Below are 21,352 nucleotides of genomic sequence, written 5' to 3'. Positions count from 1 at the left end.
CCATCAGGGAAACAGGTATTTGCATTAAAAAGGAAAGAGAAAAACATCACTGCTTTCAAATCTTCATTTCTTCTCTGTTTTTTTTCTGGTTTTTGTTTTTTTTTTTCTTATTTGGTTTTGTTTAAGCAATGCATAGAAAGCCAAGATATTACAATCTGCTTGGCTGATCACATTGAACAGATGGGTTTGTGTCTTTATTTTTTGGAAACAACCCATAGGAATTTTGCTAGCAAAACATCACTGTTAGTAATCTTCTTCTCTAAAATTCACAATTTAAATATTAGCAAGATTAAAACCACAAGTGTTTTCGTATGATAATCAGTGTTACCTATTTTCCATAAAGTGAAATACATGGTTTGAATTATTAAGCCTTAGTCAGAGACCAAGTGCTTTTTGCTTGGACAAAAAATTGTGTACTTTAATTTGGGGTAATATTTGTATTCACATGCTTTGATATTACTTACATATGATCTGCAAGGTCAAAACAGATTAGTTTGCCTCTTCTCTTTCATGTTAAAGATAGAGGTTGTGTAAAATGTTGATAGGGCAATTACTTTCATTGCTTCCAAAATATGAGTAGTTTCAAAAAAATGTCTGAGATTTCAGCCTTTCTTATTATCTGGCAGCTGAAGTGTCATAAAACAGATCTCTAAGGAGCTATCCTTATTAGCAGTTACTCTCCTGGCACATCACATAGACATCTGCTGGTTATGTGTGTTTTCTTATTGTTTCAATTTTTACAGAAAATCAATAAAACTATTTATGACAAGTTTTTTGTATAGTCCCCCTGTACATCTATGACAGTAGTACAGCTTTAACAGTGTGACATAATTTTATTACACCAAAGAAGAACAAAAGTAATGTTTTCAACAAGCAGATGGAGTAACATTTTGTAAAACCAATTGACACATTGACAGAGGTTCATCTACAACAGTTCCAGGCAGGTAATATTCAAATTTGTGCAACAGCATTACACTTCCTTTTTCCTATCTTTTTTTTTAAAGACATCAGACAAGGCTTTTGCAGCTGATATTAGTCACATTTGCTTATTCTGTTAAAAATTCTATGTCTTAGGAAGTTTTCTTCAAACAAGATTAAAAAAGAATAATTTCTAACAACTTAGCAGGAAAAAGACATTTTCAAGTAGAAGCTTGTAGATACTGGATGTCATACTTAGCTAGTTGCCATATAATGAATGGGAACAAATTGTGCATTTAATGCAAAATGATTAAATATAATCATATGCAATTAGATATTTGCTCTTTTAACCAGTTGCTTTTTTTGTTTTCTTTAGACAATTATTTTTTATCCTAAAATAAATATTCTATAGATTCAAAACATATTCTGAAGCAAAGATTATACATCTTGCAATTAAACCTTTTCATTCCTCTTTAAAATTGAAATATAATAAACCAAATTATACTTGAATTATCTTTCAAAGTATTTACTTCTTTAAAATATATATTAGTATTCTACAATTTAGCAATTGCCAGTGTTCTTCATTTCCATAAATTATAACCATAATAGTTTTGTTATAATCTTAAAAAAACAGTAAAGATCATATTTGTAAAGTATTAGGTCAGATGTATAGTTATATTTCGTGTATACTTATATTCCTTTTTTTTAAATGGCTCTTTTAACCAAGAAGTCAATGACCACACTTTAACTAGTAAAGAAATACAGTCTTAGTGTAGTTTTTCTGCATCTCAAGGTTGGTTTAAGCAAAATGGTAGAGTAGCCTCTTGCTAAGATAGATTCCATCTCCACTCAGAATGTTGGTCACTGTATTTATAGAGACATGGCCTAGATACACAGAGTTAAATTTGTGCTTACTTTCTACAATGGGAGCTTGAATAAGAGTATCTCTAGTTTGCAATTCCTGAAATATTTGTTAATTTGATTTTTTCATTTTTTTACATTTTAGGAAAAAAAGTCTTACATTGCATATTCTTGTTTTTTGCTTAGAATTGCCAGTGGGTTTTTATGTTTCTGTGGCTATGAAAGGGGTACTTCAAAAATGGGGAGAACAGTCTTTTCATATATTACAAAACACTTCTAATATCTCTTGTAATTTTAGGGTCTAGTGATTACCTAGACTGAGAAGTGTTTGAATGAGAGCTTGAGTCTCTACAAGAGCATCTTGTAATATTTGGCTTACCTAAAAGGTTCAGGAGAAAGCAAAATGGTGCTGGAAATTTTGTGTGTATTTAGAGGCATTAAAGCAAAGACATGGATTCTTCTTGATGTGCCTTTCTCCTACCTGCCTATAGAAATGTGCAATAAGCTACACAACAGCTCCTTCCTCAGACAAGCAACAAGTAGGACCCTGAATGGAGGAACCAAAAAGAGCAAGAATGTTGTCGTTCATTACATGCTCTCTACATGTGTAGATGTGGCACTTGGGGACAGGATTTAGTGGTGGACTTGGCAGTTCTATGTTAACAGTTGGACTTGATGATCTTAAAGGTCTTTTCCAAATTAAATGATTCTCTGATTCTATAATTATTTTCGCTGCTTTTATTCAATTCTTCCACCAACTTCTTTGAAAAAGCTTTGATAAAAGGTAATGAGATTTGAGGAGTCATCTTCATTTTCTAAGTTTTCTCCAAGGCCTTTTTTCATATCTTTGGGCAAACTATGTGGCCCTCTGTTTTTCTAGTCATTTAAAAATAATAATTTGTAGTAGTTTTCTTAATTTATATTGATATTGCCATGGTATACCTTTGAAGTTGTAAAGGATAGATCATAGAAAAAGTCGGGTTGTTCCAGATAGACTAGTTTTTATTCTAAGTGTTGACAAATTTGTATGTTGTTAATTACACCTATGAATTGTGTTCAGGTTAAAATGTAGGTATTCATTCAGACACAATTTGTGGAAGACCATTTAAAGTTTTCAACCATAGAATGTGATATATCACAGTCAGTAAAAGCACCAAAAGCAATGTTTAGAATATTTACATAATGATATCAAGACTTAACCGGTGTTAAGTTTTAGCAGTAACTGTTCAGATACTTTCATGCTGGTTTTAATACATTAAATGGGTCAAACTGTCTCTAAAAAATTATGTGGAAGTATGTTGCTTTGTCTAGAACAATTTTATGCCAAACATAACTGAATACTTGAATTCTGTGTATAATACTGAGTAAGTATGTTGTTGAGTGCAATCCAACACAAACTAGGGAAGAGAAATGTAACCGCACAAAAAATCACTGCACAAAACTTTTGGGTCTGATCATGATTTTTGCTGATTTAAAGGCTTGCCTATATCCAGTGGGAATATCATCAGAAATACCATGCCACGTACCCCAGAAGATGCCGTTGCGAACCCCTTTGTATTTCTTGTGGTAGTACTTGCCATTGAGGTTGGCTGACAAGCACGCGTCAAACCACCAGCCAGAGCTGTAGTAGGCGCCACAGTTTCCTGAAGGATACCTGTCATTGTCCTTGTCTGGAGTTGTGAAGAACTTTTGGTCGTGGTTGTAATGTTTGCTGTAGTGAAGGGCATCTCCTGCTGTGCCGCTGTAGCCGTGAACGCTTAGGCGGTACTTCAGGTACTCGTTGGCCACGTAGAAGTGTTCGTATTTCGCGTACTCTCGGATTCCGTTGAAGTCTTCAAGATCAATTCGCAGTTGCATCTCCTGGCTCTTTGTCAGGAGGTGAATTTTGTCATTCCCCAGCCAAAACTCCCTGCTGAGGTTTCCAAAGCCATTTTTGTAGTCATTCCAGGTTCTGTTGAAGTTAGTGCTGCCATCCTGACGCCGCTGCAGCACTGTCCAGCCACCTCCATTTGTTTGCATGTCACAGTAAACTTCAAAGCTCTCGTTTCTGGGGTCAGGACTAATCCTGTAGATTCCGTTACTCCTTCTGCCTGCTGTGTAATGGTCAGCACAGTCTCTCTGCATTATTTGTATAACTGGTGGAAGAAGAGACGGTGTTAGGATGAACATAATAGTATTGCAGCAATTTCAGTTCTAAGGAGAAACAGATTTTTTCCATCAGCTTTGCTCTATAATAGATACCACCTAGGATCATCTGTCCAGCTGTCCAAAAAACCCCATTTAAATGATGTTTTGTAACAACTTACCAAATATTAAGGGCATTTTGATAGTGTGCTTGCCCTTTCTTCCTTTTCTCTACTCGTTAGCCTTTTATTACCTCCTGTCCATATTTCTAATGCTTTGTGGTTACGCACTTGCTGTTTTTTATGTTTAAATGTTTACAATCACACCCTGTCTATAATTATCTGGCAGTGTGTCAGAGAAAGAACTATGTCCACATGGCAATGATGTTACCCTGGCTGTTGTTCAGTTAACATCATCTGATAGAGAACATAACATCCTTAGGAATGTTTTGTGTGTTAATGTTGACTGTACTTTAGGAAGCAGGAAAAAAGTAATAAAGTTGTCACATCTATTGTAGTAATCATGGGATTCCTAGAAAGATGAAGCTGGAAAAGTGATGGTGCTTTCCTGTGTATGTGGCATCGCTGGCTTTACACAAAGGAAGAGTGTTAGCATCTGCTATTAACATAGCTTTTTCCCACCAGTGTGTGATGTATTTTATTCAGAACAAAAATAACCCCAGGTTTTTCCTTCAGACTGGAAGACCATTTTTGATCCACAGTGTCATCCAGTAATGTGATTCCATTCAACAGCACGATATTAGAATGCCATGTTCTTAAGTGATAAGAGAGCTCTCAGAAGTTCTGAGTTAAGAGTCAAAACCATAATGTTCATTCCTATTGCAGATTTGAATTTATGGGCATGTTCATTTGCAGGCTTGGATTGTAATTTTTCTTGGAATATTCAAACAATTAATCTACTTCTTGAAAGGGAGGAGTGTTCTCAGGCTGAAACAGGGAATAAAACCCAGGACTTCTTGTTTGCCAGCAAACTGGAAATTTATGAAACCAGAAAGTATAGGAATTAAAGGCTTAACAGCCAAATCTAAATCCAGAATACTTACTCATTTATTTCATTGAATTTTGTGTCAAATCTTTGGTGGACTGAGTTTCAGACCAGATACGGACAGAGAATATACTTTTCAGGTAAAGTTCTTGTACAATCCAATTCAACTCCTATTTAAATAAAGTTTTACTCTTTATTTCAGTGGATTCAGGAATAGATCCTACATAGAAAAAACGTTATAGCTGTTGTCCTTGCTAGTTTTCACAATGAATATATTGCTGCTACAAGAGCTTTTAGCATGTTGCTGTAAAATATAAGAGATATCTACATGATCATATGCTGTGAACAGTACTCAACATTCCAGTAAGGAATATCTAAAATTAATTTAGTCTGTTATGAAGTACTGTACTTGAATGTGATTCATTGCCCATTATCAATAAAACAAAAAAAAATCACTTATTCTTTTTGTAAATGTTTTACATCTGAATTAAAGTAATTGATTTTAACTCTGATTTTTATCTGATTTAAGCAGATTGTTGATATAGTTAAAGCATTACCTTTATTACAACTTATTTTCTGAACCACCTGGAGATTCTTCTATTTTCAATATGGGTAGACAGAAGAACAGTTTTATTTTAAACTTGAATTGTAAGCAACAGGGGCTTAAATAGTGTATTGCAGCCTGATCTGTCTCTGTTTTGTCTCTCGAGAGCCTTATCTTCATATCTTTGATATCTAAGTGGTAGAATACACTGACAATCTACTGAACATTTCCTGTTTTCAAAGATTTTTACATAGATACAAAAACTTTATGACTTTACAAAACCCCTCTATCTTGCCTCAGTAAAAGGCAACATCAGAAAGAAATTATTGGTTCTATTTCATGATTTTAATTAGGACAATTAAAAAGTAAAAGAAAAAAGTGTTTGTCAGTGATAACACCTCTTTCTGTTTTATATTGCTTATATATTAAATAATTGCAAAGGATTAAGTATTAAAATGATGGCATATATGTTACCCAGTCAAGAAATACTGTTAATAAGCTTTTTTTAGCTGAGCCTTTCAGATGTTTGCTGTGATGACAAAAAAATTATTTTATTATCCATCTGTTAAAAACTAAATATTTTAATAGATTCATTTTACCCCTTCTAATTCAAGAGGAAAATATGTGTAGTTCACTGTTGTTTAATGTCTTTAATGAAGGGTCTTATGGCATAAAATAATGTTGATTTTTTACATTTACTAATTGAATTGCAAAAAATTGTCCTTAAAAAAACTAATGGTTTAGATCCTTAATGAAGTCCAATTCTATGAGGGACTGGACACCTGCAGCTCTCAGTAACCCTCTAGCGGCTGCTGAAATGTTTTACACGAGTATAAATAAACACTAAAAGAGCAGATACTTGTGAAGTTAATAGCACAGCTATTTGGTTAAAATATATTTTAAATTGTTTACCTAATATTAATAAAAGGCAAATTACAGAAAGCTTATACAGGCAGTAAAAATGAACAGGTTACATACCAGGTCTTGGTTGCATTGCTGGACATTTAGAAGAACATTTGTTATCCAGGTTGTTCACAGCAAAGGTTAAATTTGCAACCTTGCTGTCAACATAATGTTCTACATTGTTCATATTTATGAGGCTCAACCTCTCTAAACGACCCTGCAGTGTCTGAATCTGACTCTTGGCATTTTTTAAGCTGGTTGCCATTCTGTTAACTTTGCTTTGCAGTTCCTTTACTCTGTTATCTTGGATTTCACTGTTTGCTGCTGGAGTTTCTGCATTAGGTAGCAGGAGTTCATTACTACTGTCTCTTTCTTGGTTGTCATCTGCCTGCAGCTTGCAATCTTGGCAGCATTTCTTCAGCTTGTTTACTGCTTCTTTCAGGCTCTGTACTTCTTTGAGAGTCTTCTCAAGCAGTCTGAATTCTCTGGGTAACTGGATGGTCATCGGAGGCAGATTTATCTGATAAGGACAATCCTCTCCTTCATCACATTTCCGATTAGTTTTGAGCTTTATAGGACAAGTCTCCGTAACTTTTACTTCTTTAGCATTCTCTTCATCTTCTAAAACAACTGCAGAGGCATTTGTGAAAGCAAGGAGAGTTGTCTTCAGCAAGACGGTGTAAATGAGGAGCTTCATCTTCACTGAGAATCCAGCAGTATGAGGAAGTATGCAAAAGTGGAACAACTTTATAAGGGCAGCCTGAAGCCTGTGAGTTATCAGACTGCCTACACTGTTCTCAGAAATGGGTGGGAGTGCTTGCATCACGGGTGATTAATAGCAGAGCAGAGTAGGTAGTGCTTGCAAGAGTAGCACATTTCAGTGAGTATTCCTGACTCAGAGCTAGTGTATGTAAGCAAAATGATGAAATGCATGTGTGCTGGTCACTTACTGTAGTTTAATTTCATTTCTTGTTGTACATGGGTTTTCTTTTTTGGGAAAAATAATAATCTACCTCTTTGTTATAACAGTTTCCTAACATCTGTTTCTAAGGCTTATTCTCTAACCCAGACTATAATTTTAACACAGCAAGTGGAAAAAGTAAAAAACATCCCCTTTCTCATTAGAGGTTTATCACAGCAATAGCTTTACTGACCCTCAGTCCCCTTCTTCCTAAAACTTTTCTTATAACTTAATAGATGTATTCATGAAAATGATGAAAAACTGAAAAATGTTGAAACACATATAGTTTTGATTCCAAATATTTTTCAGGATGGAGTCACAAACGCAGGAGGATGAGCAGCACTTTCTTCTTCCTATTTGGCCTAACCTACCTTAAAATAGCTGTCTGGAATATTCATAATTTGTATGGCACCTCACTGTTAAAAATCACTATTACCTGATTCTGAGTACTTCTTATTGAACCTTTCTTATTAAGGGAAGTAACTTAAGACAGTTCTCTCTTTGATACATGGAATCCTGAGCTGTTGGATTGCTTGTCCAGGAAACCCAAAGCAAATCCTGATGTTCTGAACAACGTCCCGAATTCTAAATCTAAAGTGAGGCAGAGAGCTGAGGAAGGAACGCTCATCAGTTTGGGGTATTGCTCTTCTTTTTATTATGCCTCGTATCAACTTTCAGAGTTAATCATGTACTTTACATGACTAATCACACCAAACAAAATACTTCTCCAGGTGACAGGTGCCATGTACTCCCTCATTTCTATTTTACAGCCACCTTTGCTATTCTCACATGATGCCTATGCAGCTTTAATGATCTATGCCATTTTCCTTGTGCCTCAAAGCAAGGCATGGATATGTCTTTATGCGTTCACAACTCTGTCAAAAGCCAAATAATTTGTGTGAGTAAAGGTATTTACACCAGTTCTTGCTTAATTAGTCAAATCTGAACCATTTAGTTCCTTAAACCCTATTTGAAATTACTCATAATACAGATTAAACATTAAACAGACATTAGTCACACATACAATCCACAAGTTCATGATCTCTGCAATGTAACTGGCTTTTATACACACTACACGATTATATTGATATTACAGGAGGGAGGCTTGGTAAAAAAACCTACTCATCTCACCTGCTGCAACAATTCTTTCAGATCCCTGCATAGCATTTTTTGGGAGATGGTTTTCAATCTACATTTCCCATATTTTGAACGAACATCCCGAAACCTGCCATGGTGCCTTTAAGTTATGTAGCTAAACTGTGTCTGTCTCCCTTTCAGACCATGATAGTTTCAGCAATGAGGTGAAAGACCTGCCCCACTTAGGTTTAAGATACAGATATCACTTTGGTTTTGTTAAAAATATCTTAAAGCTGAAATGTTTGTAACATGTAGGATTTTAATTTGTGAGCAAGATTTTTTTAATTATTCATTTGATTAATAGGATGCTAATTTTTTAATGTAGCAGTGTAAAATCAGGTGTTTGCAGAGCCTTGTTCTCCTGTATGGCTGCTACTGTCAAATGCAGGAAAGCTATACCAGCCTCTTTTGAGGGTCTTTAGAAATAGAGTAGAATTCCTAAATCCTTGTTATTTGGGAAGCCACCCCCCACACACACTATTGTTTGTTCAGTTTACAATGACCTCTGCTATCTGCTTTGCGACTTTGAACTGGACAAACTGTTCTGTACCTGTAAAACTAATAATAATTATCCTTGGTAGAACACATTGTATGAGTTGCCTTGAAGTCTTTAAATGCATATTAAATATTGTTGTAATTTATGACTCTGTGCTGCATTGAAAGCCAGAAATGTCATTACAATTTTGTAACATCCAAAAGGGCAGAAATTTCTAGTAACGGTGAATGTTGTAAAAAAGGAAGTTCGAACAGTAAGGTGAGGTATCTGAGCTTTTCAAACATCTTTGTCCCGATATATCCATTATTCTTTTGTATGAGACTTCAGTAATCTTGAGTTTCTCTGCTATGCTCCTGGTTTCATTATTAGTCTGATGTTGTGCTGCTTGGCTGTCAGCAATCTGTTTGGAGTCCAAACGATCCATTTCTCCATCAGGTATCTGTATGCTTCTTTCTGTATGTCTTTACCCTCAGAAAGGACACCGAGCAATCTTAAACTGTGAGATGCTGATGCAGCTTAACTAATGGCAGGAATATTGACCAGATTAAAACTGAGAACTGCAGTTTGTTTATAAGCAAGGTTTCTTCCCAGATAAGGCCTCTCTAGATCCCTAGACTGTTCTGCATAAAACTTAAAACTTTAAATCAGTTAAGCAATCACAAAACCCAAAAGCCAATCTTTTTCACCTGTGAAAGGATCTAACTAAATAACAGCTGATGACTGTGAGACTTTTCTACTAAGGCCTTTGGTTTTTTGCTTAAAGGTAATTTTCTTGTAGTTTTTCATCTCTTTTAGCCTTCTTTTTAGGAATCTATTTTTCCTCCTGTGGACTGAAGAGGTATCTTAATCTTATAGACAAGTTTTCCTAAACTGAAAGCTCATGAGATTCTTAAATTCTGCTGAAGATTTTAATTCTATTCCAGAACTACCCAGTGATGACAAGGTTAAAGTGATGTATTTTGTTTAATCAGACTTGTCTGAGGAGTGTTTTTTCAAAGTTTATCAAAACCAGCGTAAACCCTTTCCCATGTTTTTTCAGAGTATGGGCTTTTTCTGGTAGATAACGGAATGCAGGTCAAATAGAAAACAGCAAGGTTATGACTGTAGGCAGATATTAATTTAACTAGTGACTATGGCAATTTAAAACACAACAGTTTGCCATCTGTTTGATTTCTGGCTTTGTGCTGGTAGTCAACACCTGCTGCAGAAGAATTGCTGCAAAGCATCCAGGTTTGTCTAAGCAGTTCAAGTGATTGATATGAACAAACCTGAAGCACAGCTGGATTCAGTCATATAAACCATTTTGGTGGCAGAGTGGGATGTGTTAAGATTCAACTGCTGCAGGAATATTTTTTGATTTTTTTTTTTTGTAAACTGCAGTAGTTCTGTGATACATTTTGGCTGAGAAAGAGGATGAAAAGTAATTAGATTAATTTTCAGGTTTTCCAACAATGTGGGATCTATACCAGAATTCCATACTAGAAACAAGTTCTGATTTAGAATCCTCTCTGATTCGTTCAATTTTTTTTTTTTTTAATTCAGTAGTCATTCTTCATGCAAGCAGACCTTTAGTTGGCCCCTGGATTGTGGGACTACCTGTGCAACTTGTCATGTGTCCATGAGAACACATCAGAACACAAAAAGATTTTCAGTCTGATTTTTCTATGTGTTGAAATTGGTCATTGTTCTATTCATAAATTCTGGCAATAGGCAGAAAGGCAGCACTGACATAGAGCACGTAAGTAGTAGGTTAGATATTTATATAAGCAATTGTAAATGTAATACATATTATAAAATTCATGTAGTCAAAGAATGTTACTCCTTCTGTTAAGGTGAGGACCATATTCGTGAAGAGGTCCACAAAGCTAAGCTCTTATTAATGCTGTTTCTTTCATGACATCTGAAGATCTGCCTGCCCAAAGTCTACAATTTACTGCTAAATATTTCCTTTGTCTGTAGTCATAAAAGATGCTGTGGTTGGCTCAGTGTATGGAGAGAGTAAACCAGAATGCACTTCAAGAGTGATGACATAGCAAATACAAAAGCCTCTCCCTGATGTGTCTTTTCAAGAGAATTCCTTTTTGATTCCTGCAAACCTGCTCCAATAAGACCAGAAAGTGTAAGACTGGATCTTACTTTTGAGATTCATAGCCAAAGAGGTGACAGCAGGAAAGCTGTGTCCTTTCCCAAAATTCCTGTCTCCTATGTCCTCTTTTTCTGAGCTATATGACATACAATTGGCCCCAGATGCAGTATTTTTATACTGATTTTTATATTTTTTCGTGTAGGGATTGCTCTTTCCCATGAACTGGAGGAGAAAACTACTGTTATGAACTTTGTCTTGGGAAAGAATTTTTGATATTATCTTTCCTAGTCGTTATTTGTTAGTTTTAGAAGGCTTTTTAGCAGTTTATTTTTCATTAAAGGAAGCCTGGCTCATCCATCTGTAAATAAGAAAGTAAACTTGTAGACATTCTGTGTAAGGCAATACAGTGCTGTATCTACCATAAGTAGGTGTATTTATGATTCTCATGCATATCTTTACCCCCATGCTCAGTTTTGTCTGTTTATGTAGCATCATGTGCAAATGGCTTTTTTCATGTAAATACTTTGTAGTAGACTACGAGCCTTTCAATGGTATATTGATATAAAACACTCCATGGCAGAATAAAGTGAGTAGATATTAATAATTTCTCATGCTCATTTGTTTGGTTTCTGACTTTTCTGAGTTCCTGGCTTGTTATATGTAGAATCAATGCAGTCAAGTCACTTTTCTTTAGATAGCAAAGTTCCCATAAGCCATATGTCTTCACTTGGTGAAATAAAGATATGCTGTATTTTAAAAGTGCATTCAATCTTATTCATTACATTTATGGTTTTCTTGGAATAGGAAAGAGGGCAAAATCATTTGTGAAGCATTTATTAAAATAAAAAAAAATCGCTTCATCAAATTATTTAAATTATTTTAACTTCCAAATAGAAATGGCTTAGAACGGTGATTACTTCTTATAATAGATGCAGGTAGTTACAGATGAGAGGGATTCCACCTTATTTTTTAACTCTATTTACAGCATTAATTTTTAAACCTTACTGCGTTTTTCTTTACTTTCTACCGTCATAACCTTTCTCTAGAATAATGACTTAGGCAAGTCATGTAATCCCTAAATATCTGCAGCATAGCTATTCCTGTGTGTACTTTCAATGTTTCCCAATCTACAAATGGAATGCAGAATTGCATTCTGACAACTACAATTTATTGTGTAACTAAATATCTACAGTCCTAAATTAGTGATTTTTATCTTCTTGTTTGAAAATACTTAGAAATATGTGCTGAAACCTGAAATATTGTTGAGTAGAGAAATTATAGGGTTAGTCTTCCATAACTCTGTATTAATATTTGATGCATATTGAAAAATGCACAATGACTGAATAAAAAATGTAAAGATGATGTTTCCTGGGCATATATAAATTGTGATGCAACACTTTACATTAAAATCAGAGTTTAGGTCATCTAAACATCTGGTGTTTGGACTGAGCTCAGTAGTCATCTTTGGCTCTCACTGTAGTCAAAGACAACTAAGAGCCTCACTGAGAATGTTTGTTATAAATGCTGAAAAGCAGTCTGAAATAATTTTTAAAATTAAATTTTATTATTAAAATAATTAGAATCTTAGATATGCTGACTTCATTATTAATCTCCATTCTGGCATTTATTTTTGCCTTCTTTATGCTTTCTAAAGTCTAAAGGCAATATATTTCAGTCTTTAACTTCATGGTTTGGGAATAATATGCAAGTGAGACAAAGTAAGGTAGTCAATGGTTAGACTCAGTATACTTCAGGACAAGTCATTATCCTCTTTTGGGTAAAAATTAGAGAGCTGTTGGCACATCAGCTGAATACAGAGACTGTCTTATAACTGGTGAGATATATATTCAGCCACTGCATCCTTATTCAGTCACTGCTTTTTTAAAATATGACAGGACATGGTCCTGAGGTCCCAGACCTGGTCTAACTTGGAAGATATCCCTGCTTTGAGCAGGAATTTGAACTAAATGGCATCCAGAAGGTCTTTCCTGCCTTAATTTTCCTGACTTAATTCCCCCCATGTATTACATGGAATTTATTTTTTACTTTATGTTGTAATAACAATTATGTAAACATAGTATTCTGGAAAATGAAGTGCATGCCTTAAGCCCTGTAGGAAAGCAGTGAAGATGGTAAAAACTGTCCTGTATATTGATTAGGGAATCAGATGAAGTTGTTACAGAAGTCCTTATGACTGTTAAATTCTCTGGCATCAGGACTGGGAGTTTTTGGAGCTGTTTTCTTGTGGGTTTTTTAATATTGCCAGAAAGGTTACAAACACAAACTGTATAGAGTTTTAAATATTTTTTCCATCTTTTATGGATACTCCATCTTGAAGTAGCCAAGACATGATCTTCAGCAGCAGTGAGAAGTCATAGTTACGAACTTCCTCTGAGGCACGGACCAAACTTGATGAGGAATCTTTTGTTCCCCTAGTGCACTATCATGGGTCCACAATTTTGCCTAGATAATTGGGAGGTGTCAGGCACAGGCAAGCCAAACACCAGCAGATATCCCCAGCTCTGAGATACTGTGGAGACTGGCAGCCAGCAATACGGGTAGAAATGCACGGGTCATAGCATGGCTTCAGCCTGCGTGGACCTGTTGTGTCCTTACAATGTAGAAACAACAGCTGAGAAGATGGTGCTGCCCTCTCCCTGGAACAAGGAACACCCGAGCTGTGTGGAAAGTGCCAAACAGCCTGGACTAAAGGAGGATTTTGACAGAGGATGCAGAGCTCTCTGTTTAAAGAGGAGCACTTATTCTTTCTCTTCCCTGAATGCTTAAACTTCTAAATATTATACTAAGGAGGTAAGAAAAGCTCTTCAAATAAACATCACAGAAAGAAATTTCCAAACCTGACATAGCAGACTGGTCAGAAGAGCCATATGCCAAGTGGCTAATACTATACTGAAATCCCAAGTGTGTACAAACTATAAAATATATTAATCCCTTGATATTTTTCTCTTGTCTCTTATTATGAGACAAAAGAGTTGTTTGACGAGACCTTTCAGATGTTGGAAATAAGAAAATTAATATGAAATACTGGGTATTCTAAGTATTAAAATAACAGTAAGTGTAGTCATAATGTCTTGTTATAGTTACAAAATCTGGAGCTTAGAATGAAGAAGTGGAAAGTGTTACTATTCCATTTGAGCTTAGAATTCATTTTAGTTGTTTTGCAGTATCTGCAAACATAATTAGAAACACGTGTTAGCTACATCATTTCTCCAAAATGCAGAGATCCTAGGCACTGTTGAAATTAATTCTTTTCTGGGAAGCCTCAAGTGTTTCACTTTCATAATGATTATGAGTAATTGATGTTAATCAGTAATTTCTTGGTGGTGACTATATTTATCTTCCATGCTTATTTTGAGTGTTTTTTATCAAAGAGTGTGAGTGACCGACATTCAGATTGCATCATCTATTTAAGTTTAAAATTTGGCTGAGTTTTATTCATTTCTGTAGAGTCCCAAAAGAATTTTTAAAAGCCTTGAAATTCAAAACGGGAAATGTTCCTAGAGTTCTTATTTGTATCACATTTGAGTTACATAAAACTTGTTTTGAAATTTCAGTATAGTTCCTTGGTGTATTACTTTGAGTTGACTGTCAGGAAGGACAGAATATACTGTTGAAGTAGAGAATGCCCAATGCACATAGAGTGGAAGTGAGGAGGCATTGATGTAGTTGGCACCATATTTCACTGGTTTTGCTCACATGGAAGAGTATCTGGTTTATCAGGTCAGCCCTGTCCCTTCTGTGGCTTTAATTCCCATTTGCATTCTGACATCTTCTCTTTGTTACCAACATCTCATATATCACACATCTCTGTATCCAGACTTGGAGAAACTCCTGTGGTCCTACATCCTGAAGTCAAGCTGGAAGGATATACAAAAGGACCTCCAGATAGTGTGTAACCTCACATAGTGCTCATTTTTTCTTGGAATTTTCTTCAGGATGATTTGTGGAGAGCTCTGATGGGGAATTGTTGGTAGCTTGCAATTATGAACTTATTACTAGTGTGGGGATTGAGAGAAGTTATTCAGGTGCTTGGAACAACTATTTGAGTTGTTCAGTATTCAACAACTTTAAAGAGTTTATGTTTTTTTCATGGATCCCTATATTTAAGATTCCTGTCCAGAGCCAAAAAATCCATGTAGAGCTAGAAAAATATGAAGGAGATGTCCTTCCCTTTCACATTTTCAGCACAATTTTCCTCCACATTTTCTATCACAGAACAGGATTATCCAGCACTTTACTTCATGAGATTGTTCATGGATTGAAGGAAACAAATTTGCTTTGGAATTTGGGTTTGGGTTTGGTTTGTGTTTGTTTTGTTATGTTTTGTTTTTCTGGTAGAAAAGCCAGACTTCAAATAGTGAAGGACATGAAAAAATGTAGCAAAGTTAAAAAGTTACACTCATGTTAATCAGTTAAAGATGAGCGTAAAGTAAAAGAAAGGGTAATTTAATAGGGTAAAATAAACATAAGAGAAATATTAAATTAAAAGGAAAAGGTGCAAGTAAACTCACTAATAAGATACATACTTGCATATTTTCAGTGTAATTACATTTATGGGAGTATGGGAAGAAGGACAGCAGAAAGTTGCCAGGTAACTAACCAATAACAGCCAAATCTTCATCCAACTTTCCAGCTTCTTAGATAAGGAAAATGTATTTTAGTTTACCCAGATATCTATCAACACTGAGTGTGTTTAAAAATGTATGAGGTCCTAGTTCATTGCATAATGAGAAAGTAAAGCTGAGAAAAGCAAAATACAGTAAGTATAACTGAGATGGAAAGGGACTGGAAGACTCAACAAGTTAGGAATATTTATCTGACTATATTCCAGACCTGATCTGAGATCACCAGTATAACAAAATGATCTCAGTTCTTTCCAGGGCATTATGGTTAACACAGAACTGAAAAAAAAGTACATGCTTGGTTGCCATTCACAAGCTCTTTTTTTACTACTCCATCTTCTCACTCATTCTTTTACTTTTCAGTGTAGCAACATGATTAGCTACACTGAGGAGAACAACATTTTATTTAATCTGGCAATGTGAGAGCTTCCAAGCAATAAAATGAACAGTGCATACATACTGTTGGCTATTTTGTCATTAGTGTGGAAAAGGCAGCCTTGAAAAAAGTATATATCTGTGTATCAGGGCCATCATCTTTTATCTGGTTTTATCATCACAATGAATACAGCTTTTTTATAGTAGGCTCATATTTTTTCTTCCATCTTCCACAAACTGGTTATTTCTTCCCCTCAGACAGTTGCCTCTTTTCCTTCTGCCCTCCCAGGGATCTTGGTGTGCCATCCTTGCAGTCTGTTCTGTGCAGTCCTCAATGTTACAGGTCATCACATTGTGTAGGACCAACCTTATTGGAATAGAGCTCTTAGCTCTGAACTGAACTGAGGAATTAAGGGTAAAAGCTGTAAAAATTGATGGACAGAAGGAAGACAGGGCCTGTTATTCCTGTAGAAACGTTGTCAAACATGGCACAGATCTGAAGTGAGAACCTAAGCAGTAAGAAAAACTGTAAGTCACAGGTACAGATCAGAGCAGTATGGAGAGAGGACATTAGTGAGGTGCCACCCAAATAGGACAGCTATTTCTACATAGGAGGCTAAGAAATAAATGAGTTGAGAGATGGAAATATTTTCTTTCTCACAGAAGAGCTGGTTAGTATTGTGAACCCAAGTGAACAGTATCTTTGGGTCACAGAGAATGCCAAAATAAATATCTGAGAGCTGCTTATCTTCAATCTCATGCAAACAAATGAAAAGCAGACCTTCTTTCCTTTTCTCAGGGTCTCAGGGAGCAAAGATTGTCTTTGCTACCATTAAATATTTTGGAACAAATTTTCAAAAATACATAAACAGTTAACAAGAAAATATATACTTCCTTCAGCATATTAACTTGTATTCTGCTTCTTGACCATAGGAATGGTTTTAGATGTTTTTTTCTAAATGTTCTAAAGGTTGAATTATGACTTCTGGGATTTTTCTGGTGCTGTAGTAATTTCATTTCTTATTTCAGGAGATCTGCACAATCACATTTCTTGGCAGGTTCCCATAGAATTTGCAGATTTAACTTGCTGCCCCACAAGGGTAACCATGGACTTGTATAGAGGTGGATCACCTTATATTTTTTAATTAGATTTAACCTGGTTCTCCTTACTTGTGATCAAAGGAGAGGAGGAAAGGTTTTCTAAAGAAATATCACACAGGAATAGTGTGGCCATCAGGATCAGGGAAGTGGTTGTCCCCCTCTACTCAGCACTGGTGAGGCTGCAGCTTCAATTCTGTGTTCAGTTTTGGGCCCGTCACTACATGAAGGACGCTGAAATGTGTCCAGAGAAGGAAAATGGAGCTGGTGAAGGGTCTGGAGCACAAGTCTGATGAGGAGCAGCTGAGGGAGCTGAGGGTGTTTAGCCTGGAGAAGAGGAGGCTCAGGGGAGAACTCATTGTTCTCTACAACTGTATGAGAGGAAATTGTAGCCAAGTGGAGGTCGGTGTCTTCTCCCAGGTAACAAGTGACAGGGCAAAATTAAACAGCCTCAGGTTGCACCAGGAGTGGTTTAGACTGGATGTTAGGAAAACATTGTTCATTGAAGGGATGGTCAAGCTTTGGAACAGGCTGGTCAAGTAAGTGGTTGAATCACCATCCCTGGAGGTACTTGAGATAACGTGTTTGATCTTGGTATTTGCTGAAGACATGCACAGGCATGTAAGGTGATGTGTTCTGTTTCGTGGGGGTGATCCAGCTTGAACACAGCTCCTCTTTTTTTGCAACCTTACTGCCTGTGGAGACACTTTGAGCCTCAGTTTAGTCTGTACAGGCCAGCAGCTTTATACCAAAACTGGACCAGTTAAGCAATGTGGAAAATAGGTGACTTGGAGGCTGAGTTCAAATTCAAAACAGAATTATCATGAAATATTAATACAGACAGAAAAATGGAGAAGAAATGGTGATGCAGGTAGCACTGCAATTGTAACAGATACATTCCTTATATTTATGCTTTGAATTGTTGTGTAAATAAGCATTTCTTTTCTCTGTGTATTTGATTTGGTTGTGTATTTAATTTGTTTCAAATCTTCGTTCGCGAAGCCTAGCCATGATGATGATGTATTTAATTTGTTATGTTACCAAAGACTGTCTAAACTGAAAGGCTGCCAATTACAGTTATGAAAAGTTGCAGCAGAATGAAAATATTAGTGCTTAAGAGATTTCATAACTGTCTGTTTCCCTTCCATAGCTATTTTCTGCTGGAAAAATCACAGACACCAAAGCAGCTGAGCTGAAGGAACAGTATACCCTGCTGCATAAGACTGTGATAAGGTATAATATTCTATTTTTAGCTTTTTAGTAGCCAAAGCATTAGATATTTAAAGTAATTTTCTACTCTTGCTGAAGCCTAGTTATCATTTAAGACTTTCTCTTGGTGATAGTTCATAAAGGAAGCAAGAACACAAGTTTGTAAACCAACATGATTTAATAGGAACTTTCAAGGTTGTTAGGGATACCTAAATACCTGTTTGAACAACATCTTTATTACTAATATAAACATAATAATATTGGGAATGGACAGACACACAGACTGCAACAGACAATATAGAAGTTGAAAATAAATACATATTTGAAGATCATGAAGCCAGAATTGCAACATATGAAAAGAGCTGACATCATAGAGAGCAACTGAAGAAGGTAGAGGCTCGTTTCTAAGAAAGAAAGTGAGACTTTGTCACTTCTAAGTAGGTGTGAGTTTTACACTCTGAGAATATTGTCAGTCACATTAAACAGGGCTGCTAATTTAGATTAGAACCTTAAGCTTCACGCTATAAATGGAATTTGGAAATTAGATGTAGCAGTTGTGAGCCTGCCCTGCACCAGTACTTGCTGGAGGAGAGAGGAGAGATCATGAAGAGAGCCTGATGCCAGGCTTGGGCAGGGCATGTGGGAGTGGAAGGAGAGAGGGAGGGACAAGGTGGGACACAATACTGCAGTTGTACCAGGTGAACAGTGTGTCACAGGACAGAGCAGTCCTGTTGCAAATATTGCAATACTACATTAGTATTTATGAGTAATAATCTTGATATTACAGCATGTCTGTGATTATAAGTTAAACCAGTGTCATGACACTTCTGTTACGTTTCTGTACTACATACCATAATGTCCACTATATTAACAATATTTTATCCCAATTTCACTGACAGCCTACATCAAAACCTTTATAGCAATTCTGTCATTAAAGCTAATGCTTAATTTAAGGAATCTAATACTAATTGAAGTCGTATCTGCTTATTTGGGTTCAGCTGGGATTTGCTGGGCCTCCTGGTAATCTGAGTAGTGACAAGTGCTAAGTAATGTAAAATAATTTGAAAAGGAGTTCCCAAAATCCTGAAATAGCAGTTTTTCCTGAGCTTACCAAGTCTTCTAGTTTCATCTTAATAAAATGGGGAGTTAGAATATAGCTCTGACTCTGTGAAAAGTCATCTGACTTTATTTCAGATTAATGTATAGCAAATTTTTCTAGGATTTAGTGCTCCTAAAACAGATTGTCTTCTTAGAAAATGCAAGAAGGCTTTTCTTAATGCTCAGAACTAAACCTTTATGTGGGGTTTGGATTAATTGGTTGAAAAGGTTTCTACCTCAATGGTGTTCACTGAGCTGAAGTAGAAATCCAGTAGCTGCTAAACTTGATTGAACTTGATTGACTTTTAGCTAGTGGTAGTTTGAAAACAGTCTTTGATTGGAAAAATACAAGCATATTACTACATATTTTATGTATTTATATAGTATTCTTTTATACAGAACATTCATTTGTGTAAAGATGATCCCTGTGTGTAGCAAGTAGAATACGGCCTGAGTGTAAACAGGACTCAGCTGTCTTTTCTGTCACACTTAAAACTACCCTTAACAGCATGCACCAAAAGCATGAAAATGTTAGATGGGAGATTACATCTCTCATTCTTTCCATCATTCTCACAGGAGTATGAAATCACCATGGTTCTGTAAGAAAGAGGATTGGAGAGAATCATGTCACACTCTTTACTGAGATGCAGTTGTGTGTCAAAGCAAAACACCAATGTGTGAACAGGCACTAGTTCCCACACATGAATTTCTCCTACTACTTCCTTTTGAAAGTGAAATCAGTTAGCAAAAAGGGATCATGATCTCCAGTATAATTTAAGGACTTTTCAGGCATCTAAAGTGGGATTCACTTGTCCATATGTTAACATCAGTATACTCTGAATTTCTAGTTCTTCACCCTTACCTGTGCAGTACAGTTCTGTGGATCAAGAGCTTATTTGCCCATGTGTCTTAGTTCTGTTACAATGTCACATTAAAACAAAGGACCGAGGATGAGGTCTTCAGGCTGTGTGTGTTCTTCTTCCCTTTAGTAGCCTTCAGAAATCTCAAGCAGCACAGTTCCCTGTGACAGCTGTGCCGAACTATTGCAACTGATGTCTCTGATGTACAGTACAAATTTGTGTAGCACAATGAATACAACAAGTCTGTATGCAGGTAGTCTCCAGGGCTGTTGCTGGAGTACACAGTGTATAGTTTTGTGGTTTTTCAGTGGTAAATAGTCTTTTATTTCTTACTTTCAGTTTTGCACAATTCAGCATTCTGAAAAGCTGAGAGATGTCACCTAGCAGATAGAGTCTTTGGTACATTTCTTCAAAGTGTTATGTCCTTTGGAATTTATGTTTGCTGGGAACAGGTTGTCATCCCATTGTGGTGCTGTCTCATCCATTCCCTTTGCAGTAAGGTTGCACCTAAAGGTGAAGTACCTGAGCTCATATTAAGCCCCTGAAAACCCACTTAGTCATTCAGTTATGTAACCCAGTTGTACATCTTTATTTTGATTATCTGAGTTTAGGAACTTGATATGAATATTCTGATAACCCAAGCTATAAGATACCCGGGTAATGATGAAAACTCATTGGCAGATTGGGAATGTTATTTTCTTAAGCCTCTGCTAAAATATTAATCAATTCAAAAATTCAAAATCTGCCAGATCAGACTGCACAAACCTACTTTTGAACTCATGTGATTCTAGATGTGTACATCATGTAGATGCCCAGTTATTTCTTCATTGTCTTCAGTTACATTTAAATCAGCACATGAAAAATGCTGTTGGCATCTGTAGAGAGCAAGAGCTAGATTCAACACTCAGTTCTTGTTCTTTTTTTCTCTTTTTATTATCTTTTAAAAAATCAGTACTAAGAATTTTGGTTTTTTAGAATCACTTATGTGTTTATATAACTGTATGTAAATTGTATGCATTATGTAAGAATTGTGT

The 21,352-nt window shown here is 35.9% G+C and overlaps 2 protein-coding genes across 2 annotated transcripts in view; one reads left to right on the top strand and one right to left on the bottom strand.

Annotated features, from left to right (window-relative positions):
• The window catches only part of CCDC146 (coiled-coil domain containing 146), a 69,117-nt gene that overhangs the window by 15,141 nt on the left and 32,624 nt on the right, over nt 1-21,352 (top strand). Inside the window, 1 exon segment of the mRNA XM_050323529.1 lies at nt 18,302-18,384. Within this exon segment, the coding sequence (XP_050179486.1) occupies nt 18,302-18,384 (83 nt within the window).
• Nucleotides 814-7,178, bottom strand: FGL2 (fibrinogen like 2). Its single transcript, XM_050323525.1, has 2 exons — nt 6,431-7,178; nt 814-3,914 (listed from the first exon to the last, which is right to left on the bottom strand). Exons 1-2 carry the CDS (start codon nt 7,176-7,178, stop codon nt 3,208-3,210), a joined length of 1,455 nt encoding a protein of 484 aa, XP_050179482.1. The 3' UTR covers nt 814-3,207.

Source organism: Myiozetetes cayanensis, unplaced genomic scaffold (genome assembly GCF_022539395.1).
Source record: "Myiozetetes cayanensis isolate MyiCay16 unplaced genomic scaffold, myiCay2020 scf3, whole genome shotgun sequence".
Classification (NCBI taxonomy): domain Eukaryota; kingdom Metazoa; phylum Chordata; class Aves; order Passeriformes; family Tyrannidae; genus Myiozetetes; species Myiozetetes cayanensis.
Note: the sequence above shows the minus strand (reverse complement) of the source record. Positions and strands in the feature narration are given on the sequence as shown.

Bases quoted from the DNA above. Each gene is read 5' to 3' on its own strand.
- FGL2 (XM_050323525.1), bottom strand. From the start codon at position 7,178: ATGCAAGCACTCCCACCCATTTCTGAGAACAGTGTAGGCAGTCTGATA. The intron at 3,915-6,430 runs GTATGTAACCTG...TTCTTCCACCAG, and splicing joins AGCAATGCAACCAAGACCTG to TTATACAAATAATGCAGAGA.